General features: G+C 39.7%; 1 protein-coding gene across 8 annotated transcripts in view; it reads right to left on the bottom strand.

Annotated features, from left to right (window-relative positions):
- The window catches only part of LOC108424326 (bromodomain adjacent to zinc finger domain protein 2B), a 79,588-nt gene that overhangs the window by 10,511 nt on the left and 59,509 nt on the right, over window positions 1–9,568 (bottom strand). For 3 of the 8 annotated variants that reach the window (XM_017692268.2, XM_017692263.2, XM_017692267.2), the window contains exons 18-29: window positions 6,799–6,864; window positions 6,405–6,449; window positions 6,132–6,164; window positions 4,759–4,824; window positions 3,757–3,897; window positions 2,915–3,169; window positions 2,206–2,429; window positions 2,017–2,091; window positions 1,658–1,886; window positions 1,511–1,573; window positions 970–1,114; window positions 134–858 (exon numbers count right to left, since the gene is read on the bottom strand). In XM_017692268.2, coding sequence (XP_017547757.1) covers window positions 134–858; window positions 970–1,114; window positions 1,511–1,573; window positions 1,658–1,886; window positions 2,017–2,091; window positions 2,206–2,429; window positions 2,915–3,169; window positions 3,757–3,897; window positions 4,759–4,824; window positions 6,132–6,164; window positions 6,405–6,449; window positions 6,799–6,864 — 2,067 coding nt within the window. The remainder of the gene's footprint in view (window positions 1–133; window positions 859–969; window positions 1,115–1,510; window positions 1,574–1,657; window positions 1,887–2,016; window positions 2,092–2,205; window positions 2,430–2,914; window positions 3,170–3,756; window positions 3,898–4,758; window positions 4,825–6,131; window positions 6,165–6,404; window positions 6,450–6,798; window positions 6,865–9,568) is intronic. The other 5 variants (XM_037539214.1, XM_017692264.2, XM_017692269.2 and 2 more) reach the window with 3 other exon arrangements.

The raw sequence follows: 9,568 nt of genomic DNA, 5'->3' as shown, positions 1-9,568 counted from the left end.
AAAATGTGTAAATCAGATTTTTCACCAAAATATTCCTTTAAAACATTTTGAAAAGCAAGGTGTTCTAATATTTGATGCAAAACGCATCACATTTTGTTAAAGGATGGACACATAAATAATACCACATACACACCTGCAGTCCAGCTAATGGGAAGGGGCTGGTAGTTAAGATGTGCCGACTGATGTTGTTGGAGAGGCAGGAGGGGGACTGAGTCCTGGTGTTGGAAGCTGAGTGGTTGCTGTTGGATGAGAGAGAGGAGTGGGGCTGTGTTGTAGTGGTGTTGCTGTCGATGGTTGATTGTGGTTTGGCACTACAAGGTTCAGGGGAAGACGATGATGGTGGAGGGGTGGGACTGGCTGCCAGAGAGGAGTTATCACACGGCGAACGTGGCAGCAGGCTAAACCAGTGAGCATTTTTTTCTGTCAGAGTCCTGTAGAGTTGGTCGCTGTGGAGCTGCTGCTGCAGGTTGCCAAGGTAGGCAGGGCTTAGTAGAGGAGCACTGAGTTCAGATTTAATGCCCTGTGTTGAGGTGGAAGAGAAGCTATTGGGTAACGTAGCCTGAGTATTTGTAAGCAAGTGTCCAACAAAGGGCAGGGGGCCTTGGGTGTGGTTGCTGGGCTCAGGGGACAGCTTTGCTACCTCCAACAGTTTGCTGAGCTTGGAAAAGGATCCTGGCTTCTGCAGGAACAGGTTGAGCGAGTCCTTCTCCTGTTTTGGGCCCGGAGAGAAAACTTCACGCTTCACATCCGGGCTGGCACAGGGTGGTTTGTCAGCAGGCACCTCCATGGGCTCCTCTTTCACCTGGATGTGCTGAGCATTCTGCAACCTATCCCTCTCTCTCTGAAGCTCCTCTGGCCCTGAGCAAGCAAACAGAACCACCACCAGTCATGAGGCCCCTTCTCAGATTATATAAAGGCAGTGGTTTGTAAGTGAAAATGTATTCAAAATAACATCCATGTGAGGCTCACCTTCTCCACTCTCCATGCCCTCAATAAACACACCTCCACACTGGGGCAGGACCCAGTAGCGCCTCTTATAGCGGTCCTGTCCGAACATCATTGAGCGCAAAGAGTGTGATGACTCAAAAAGTTTACGGCGGATCTGACTCTGTTGCTATGGAAGACAAAATACTTGCCATTAAAATCATCTATTGTTTTCCAATCCTCTTACTTCTATACTCCAAGTAGCTCTGTAATTCTGTTAAAAATGTAACTGGAAAAATTTGCTTAAAAACATCTGCCTGTTCTCAATGTATGATCATATGAACATTCATGTTTAAAGGATAAATGTGTTGACAGGTGATTATTTACATAGTCAGTGCATATAAGCTTTTATCCAACACAAGATACTAGATGGTACATCTAAGTCAATTAGTACAAAACATTTCAGAAAGCCTTTGCGGCATTAAAACCATCCTAACTACCAATGAACAATACATACAGCAGCTTTGGCAGGTGGTTATTTCAGAAAAATATGATTGGTCAAAACAGAGAATTTTTTTTTTTTTACCTTAGTTAATTTCTCAATCTTTCTCTCTAGCTCTTCCACACTGTCTGTTTGATCCCCATCATCCTGCAAAACACAGCCAGTCTATAATATTGCACTGGAACCCCAAATTGATGTTTAAAACAGATGTTAACAGATACTAGTGCATACCTCTTCCTCAAATGTCTCTGTTCTCTTTCCTTTCTTCAGACCCTCTTCTTCTTCATCATCTTCCAACTCTCCCTCATCAGTGTCATCATCCTCATCATCATCATCCTCACTAGCAGATGTTTTTCTTTTGCGCTTGCGGCCAGAGCTGGGGGTCCCCAGAACATGGGTCTCCTCATTTCCTACACTGCTCTCACGCTTCCCTGTCCGCTTAGCATAGATACTTCTTAGCCTATACACACAGAAAGACACACACACACACACACACACACACTTACCTTAGCAGTCATCTTGTCAAGACTCTGTAATAAATCAGTATTTGTAATCTATCAAAATGAGGGCTACGTCAATGGGCTACTTACTTGCGAAGGCTACCCTCAATGACCCATTTTTCTCGCCGTAGGTTTGTCATATGGTCAATATTTTTGTCAATTTCACTGCAGAAAGAGCAGAGAACATAATGGGAAATGGAACAGTACATCAATGTTCAACTTTCAAGATCAAGGTTCACTCTTCGTTATTACTGTATTTATGAATGAGGAGGGGCTTACGTGACCACGTTCTTGCTGCAGGCCAGCTCATTGACCAGGAAGGCCAGTATGGAGGCTTTCTGAACAGGAGTGTGGGCTTGGAAGGCTTTGGTCTTCAGGCTCTCCACGAGTGGGAGCAGTTCAGTCTGACTGCAGTGAGCAGCCATGTAGATCTGTAGAATCTCAGACACGTTCTCCCGATTTATCCCCACACTGGATAGGTGCTCACCAAGAGCAGTTTTAGCCTACCATAAAACATGCATAAAGTGACATAAAAAAAAAAAAGTATATTCTTAAATAAATATGGATAAGCAAAAGATAAACTATATCAGATTTTTGTCCTAAAGAGAAGGACCGCAGTTTCCAAAAATATACATTTGTGTCATTTCTCAAAGGAGTTTTAAGATTAGAATGTAGGGCACAATTAAAACTTTGAGCAGATACAGAGGGGAAATACTTCTGATTAACGTCTGGGAAAAGAGATGACTATATTTTTACAACAAAAATGGATGTTAAGCTCTCTGAGCAGAAGATGGTCTGTAGAGGTCTGCACTCATTTCATCATCTTTCCAGACAGAGAAGTACATTCCACTGTGAATACACAGAATGAAAAACTGAAGGAACTGACCACCAACTTTCCATGTGTGTGGGCAGAGAACATTTGAGTCAGCATCATACTAAGGTAGATATCATGTGTTTTTGAGTGACTGTGTATGGATGTGTTCCTCACTCTGTGTCCTGGAGGAAGGCCGGGGTCACACACTGCAGCAGAGAGCAGACGTACGAGCAGGTCCTGCAGATGTGCTACACTGGGGCCCAGGTTCAGCAGTCCAGACTGTAGCATGTGCAGTGTGGGTAATTCAGTGCTGCTGTCCAAGCCCAACACCTTCCCAAAGCAGCGGAGGAACTGCATCACCATCAGACAGTCTGCAAAACAGCTACCCGGCAAGAGCAGCCCTGGCAACCGGGACAGTTCTGGCAGAGGCTACAAACGGAGGGATAGACAGAAAGGCTAAGTATCACTTGTCAAGACACACCCACAGAAACAAAATGAACAGCTACGGTTATAGACTTTATTCTTTCCTACTGACTTCTATTTAAGTCAATCAGATATAAAGTGATTGTATATTAACATTTGCATAAAATATATTTTTTACTAAATAGTTTGCTGCAGAGGTTGTGTTTTTCACCTCAAAAATCAGCAAAATGTGTCATTTGGCCAAGGGTGCATAAACTTTTTAATACAATTGTATGACCATTAGATGGCAGTGCTGAGCTCTACATCCAAGTGTAACAGCCTGATAAAGCTTGTACTACATATACATCAGGTAATGTGATAAAGAATGCTTACAATCATATTTGTATCAAAGTTAGAAACATCGTCTTTTTTTTTTTTTTTTTTTTTTTTTAAAACAGGCCCAACAGTCCTAAAACCTTTAAGCAGATTTGTGATAAGTGTAATAAGAATTCCCAGATGACCGGGGAATATAATCTTATATTCCTTTGCGAAGGAATGTATTCCTATATTATGGTGAAATGTCTTCCTTCATATGTCTTGAGGTATATAATTACCTTTTGATCTGCCAGAGACAGATCTTCATTGGGTTTGTTTAGTTCCTTGGCCATCTCCAGCTCCAGCCTCCTCAGCTCCAGTTTGCGTTCTTTGTTTAAGCGTTTCTCATCTCTCTTCTCCTGCTTCAGGCGTTCTCTCTCCTGTAGCCATAGCAGAGGGCAGTGAGCAGTGTGTGGCATCGACTAGCGCACAGTGCAGTGGGAGCTATTACTCTTTGAAATATTACTTTAACTAGGAGTTACTCAACAGATGCATTCAGGCACTTATGCACAGTCCAAAATAAAGGAAAGCGTGTAAGACTGAGTGCGACAGAGAGATACACTAACAGAGACAGGCATTAAGTGAGGCAGGAAGACTTATGAGAAATTGGTATTTTACCTATCGTAACTCACATTAGTAACACTTTCCTCCCTCTAAAGGGAAATTCCACCAAATTTTTGCTTAATTAAACTGTGAAGATGTAAATGTTATTCAGAGCAGTGTGGTGTGAATACCCCATTCTAGAGAAATTATAACAGGAATTATAGGAATATAAAATAGGAATCAGATGTCTAAAACATTTAAGCTCTAAATTATTCTAAATACCTGAGACAATGATTACGTTTTGGGATAAGATCATGGTACAATATGCAATTTTTTGTCTATTTATGGTGAAGTACATGAATGGGTTGTGCTGTAAAGTAATGCCTAAAGAATTAATTTTTATCATTAATTTACTTTTATTGACATCGCATGTAGGTTCACAGATTTTTGGATAGTAGATAAAATGGCTACATTCGCACTGTAGACACCACAACCCCTGAAGAAAATCAGAGGCAGGGTTTTCTCTACAGTGCAAAACTTCAGACCTCTCTGAAAGACTTTGGTTTACATCTCAATGTCTGAATTATGCAGAAAATGTGTTGAATAAGCAGGAATGTCCTTGTAGTTTTACAGTATTACAGACTGACACTGTACCCCATGACAGAAACTCATAAAGCACTTTGTAGAGCCATGCATACCTCTGCTTTCTTCCGAGCCTCCATGGCTTTCATAAGCAGCATGTGCTGCCTTCGTCTCTCTCGCTCCTACAACACCACACACACATCCACACACAGAGAAAGATAAAATATAAGTAAACCAGTAAGGCTTGACCTTGGTACAATGCGTAACAAACATATAAGCGAAAAACAAAGTGGCCTATTTCGAGATGATTTAGTCATGATTAAGAAAGCAAAATCAAGTCAAACAAACAAAAAGGAGAGAGGCAGCAGGCAGATGCTACACACAGCGCAGTGCAAGGATTAAGTTTGAGTCAGTATTGCTGATTTGGAAAAATGCGTCAGTATCTGCAAAGCCCTTACTGGTCAGTTCCTCAACATTTGCCACTAAAAATGAAAAGAAGGAACTGTGTTAAGTTCAGACAAGTGTTATTCATTAAACTGGAGACTGCTAAGCACTGTCCTTTAGAGCACAGCAAGCTGAACAAGGGAGCGAGAACAAGTGGAAGCATCCTCTGCTGACAGTACTGTGCCTTTCCACAAAAACACATTTAAACAAGATGCAGTTGCCTAGGAGAATCATGGTCAGTTGAAACTATATACAGTCAAACATGCCCACTAGTGGCACTATATTAACACACTACATTTTTTAAAATTCCTGTTCAAAAGTTTATATGATAAAACCAAACTGGTTTCAGAGAAGTATATAAAATGGTTTTAATATGCCAATTATGTAGAACTTCACAGGTTTAAACACATTAGTAAAATACTAAAATCTATAAATAAAAATTTTAGATTGGATTAGATTCAGAATTATAAAACAGATCCCTAAAATTACTGTATAGCATTGAGAAACACATAACAATAAAAAATATTCAGAATACAGGACAGATCATTTGACAAAAATAATTTAAACAGATTAACATTATTATTCTTTTGTTCACACCTTGTTCACAGATGTTTTTAAAATATTGAATGAAAAATGGGCAAATAAGTTTGTAGTTTGCAATTTTTAAATCCTTATTGTACAATTGTGTATTGTGTGTTAAAGAATAACAAAAGAATGTTAACTGTAAATAAGGCAAAACTGCTGATAGTGTGTGTGTGTGTGTGTGTATGTATGTAGCTGACAGTGAAGCTCACTGCCTGAGCAAACCAAATCATATAAATCAAAAATAATACCAAATATGGATCAATTTAATGTGAAAATTCAAGTTAGTCATTTTTATATTTGTATGTATGATATTTCTCTCTCCCTGGAACAGAGTACAAGATGCATTGAGAGCCATGCAAAGGAAATGTAGGGGTGACAGCAGCCTCCATACACAATACACTAGACAACCACATCACAACCAAGTCACAACATGGTAGCAGAGGTACAAAAGTAAACATACCCATACCATATCTAGTCTATGCCTCTCCAACTCCTGCCAGAAAGAGTTGGCAAAGGATTAAGACAGAAAAAACAAAATTACAGTTCAGTAAACCACTTTCATGAGCAATTCCCCAAAGCCAGCGGTATCCTAAACATTTAAAGAGTAAATAGTTATGAAAGATGAGTGTTGGAGAGATGCTACAGTGTTTCTGATTAAGCCCTTCTCCAGCAGACAGAAGCTGAATTATTGACGACTGAGTGACATTTTGAGGCGCAGGCTGATGATGCATACCTGGTGCTTCAGAATCATGGCCTGCTGCCTGCGAAGTTCCTTCTCCTGTACAAATAAATAAGTGTACTCAGAGAGAAAGAAACAGCAAAAAAAAAAAAAAAAAAAAAAAGGTGAAATTTCTACATCTATTTGCATTATGAAATCCCTTGATTGGCAGAGATCTGCATGGTAGCAGTGGAGGGACTGTATCCCTGAGTAATGAAACAGAAATACTAAAACACAGGACAGCACTAGCCCAGGTGGTCTTTAATACTGAACAGGTCTGCTCATCATGTCTGAAGCTATAAATGACAAGCCCTATATTTATACACCAAGAGATAAAGACTAGGAGAGCAGCTCATTAACCGCTCTCACACATCAGGGACGAAAGAGACCTCCCTTATATGTTACTGACCTTTATTCGTTTTTCAGCTTCTTGTATCTTTGCATTGGCAGCCTCCTCCTTCTTCTTCCTCTTTGCCTACAAATACAGAAGGGGGTGGGGGTAGGTGTAATTTATCACTAAAATACTGAAGAGCAAGTGCTGATCCAGCATCATTTCTTGGCCTTCATTCCATAATTATTATTCATACAGTATTTAGTTCTCTCTGAGCACTCAAATCTAAACAGGTTCAGATCACAAAGCGCCATCACAAAGTGTTACAGCATCACATGGGGCAGTCGTGGGCTGGAGGTTAGGGATCTGGCCCTGTGACCGGAAGGTTGCTGGTTCGATCCCCAGGGCCGACAGTCCATGACTGAGGTGCCCTTGAGCAAGACACCTAACCCCCAACTGCTCCCTGGGCGCTGTGGATAGGGCTGCCCACCGCTCCGAGCAAGTGTGCTCACTGCCCCCTAGTGTGTTTTCACTAGTGTGTATGTGGTGTTTCACTTCACGGATGGGTTAAATGCAGAGGTGGAATTTCCCCGTTTGTGGGATCAAAAAAGTATCACTTAATCTGATTCCCCATTAACTACTCAGTTATATAATATGGGATGTGGATTTTGGTGAGACACTCAATTTCACAATAAGCATTGGTGTGAAATTTCAACACTAACTTTTTTTTTTATAACTGTCGTGTTCAACAGCTATCTAGAGAGGGAGGTTTTTCTGTTGCAAAAGAAGAGAAAGAAAGAGAGAGGGGAATGTGGGGGCAGAACGAGTGAACTGAACCTCTTATGGTGAAATGGCTGTTTAAAATTACAAGCATGTACTACAGATCAGAAGCCAATCATTCTTTGATCCCATTAACTTGAAAATGGCAAAACACTCCAAGAGATTTAAAGAGAGGCAAAACCAAGAAAGAATAATTAAGTTTACATTTAAATATGTAATTATGTGCTATGAAAAAGCCTGTTAAGGTTGGCTGGCCAAGCGTGGCAGCTTTAGACTAAAGGTAGCAAAACTCCAGAAATACAGACATAGCTCTGCACTTGCTCCATCTATTTCAGTCTTGTGAAAAGTGCTGTACCTGACTTTTCAGGTTTTGGTTTAAATTAACTGGGGTGCTAATTTTTTCCATTTAGAGATGTCTAACATTCAAAACTCAAGACTGAAGGAAGCACTTTCTTTTTCTCCTCAACACCAATGACTTTTGACCCAATGTACAAAATACAAATATTAAATGACTAGTGTGTCAAACAACTGCTTTGTAGACCGTTGCTGTCAGAAGAAAACCTTGTATCTCCATTTTAGGCTTTTTTTTCAGTTTTTGACAATTTGAAAGTATCTGTTTCTCTTTACATTGTTTGTAAATTTTATGATGAATGGCCTAAATGAAGTTACCCAAAAGAACATGGGAAAAATTCTGGTTCCACTGACTTACATTGAAAGTAAAGTATGTTTTTTCCTTCTTACCATTTTGGAGATACAAGGTTTTCTTCCAACAGCAGCGATATGTTGCCTTTTACATATTTTAAACATTTTGCGGTTTTATCTTACTTCTTTTTAGTTTTTTATTAGTTAATATGTAATTATTTTTTCTATGGCATCTTCAGCATCTTACACAGAGACATAAAATGTTATACTGTTAGGACAATATTTGGACATCAAAGTTACTTTTGCTGTTTGGCATAGAATACTGGAGTTAAATTAAATAAAGAATAGGATCTCAAAGTGTAGACTTTCTGCTTCAATTTTTAAGACATTTATATCCACATCAGTTGAAATGTGTAGGAATTACAACCATTTTCATACATAACCCTCCCCAATTTTAGAGGCTCAAAAATAACTAGTTCCATGGCCAGGTGTGTGTTATTATCTTAGTTCACTTATTAGTAAGCAGATAAATGGTCTAGAGTTGATTTCAAGTAGGGCTGCAACAAATGACTAATTTGATCATTTAATAGTCGATCGATTACTGAAATGAATAATCGATTATTTGGATCATGAATGACTACATTACCAAAATACTTTGATGTAGCTATAAGCTGTTAAATTTAGCTTGAGGTTGTTTTATGCATTTGTTAACTAACAACAAAGACAATAAAGTTGAATGCACATCCTTGGTTGTAAATTTTAACAGGAAAAATATGTTGGTGTTTTATTTTTGTATCTGTTGTATTGGCAGGAAAGTTTAGTAAAACTGAATTCTTGGATGTTAAAGTCGCAGCAATAAAATATAAAAACACTAATTTTTTTCTTTAAATCAAGTAAATAAATCAATTAAATTTTAATGTTAAATTTAAAATGTGGTCTGTGCTCTGTGCATTCTGCTGTCTGTCTACACTCTGCTGCAACTAAACTCTACAATCACAGGTCTTTATTGAATCAGAGGTAAGTCAGCATCTCTCTGAGCTCCTGTGAGAGTCTCGCTCTCCTCTGAGAGCAGATACTCCCGCTGCAGAGGAGACACGGTCTGAAGGAGCGCATGGGAAAGTAGCGAACTTCTCTATGAACAGTTAAATGTGAACAATTTTGTGTAAACGCCTCATTTCAGCGGAAACCCTTAGTCCAGCTACCCTGTGTTCACGGAGAACTACCTCCTAAAACCGTTAGCGAGTGGAGCCAAACGTTCGCGGAGAACAGAAAACCGTTTGCTCTCCTGTGTTCACCAAGTTTGACCGGCGGCCTCGGCGTTAAGACGACGATGCAGTGTTCAAAAGTGTAAACGTTTTCTGAGATGTAAACAGGGCCGCTGCGAATAAGTTACTTGCTCCTCTGCTTCAGCTCCATTAACCATTCC

Source organism: Pygocentrus nattereri, chromosome 6 (genome assembly GCF_015220715.1).
Source record: "Pygocentrus nattereri isolate fPygNat1 chromosome 6, fPygNat1.pri, whole genome shotgun sequence".
In the NCBI taxonomy this organism is placed as follows: domain Eukaryota; kingdom Metazoa; phylum Chordata; class Actinopteri; order Characiformes; family Serrasalmidae; genus Pygocentrus; species Pygocentrus nattereri.
Note: the sequence above shows the minus strand (reverse complement) of the source record. Positions and strands in the feature narration are given on the sequence as shown.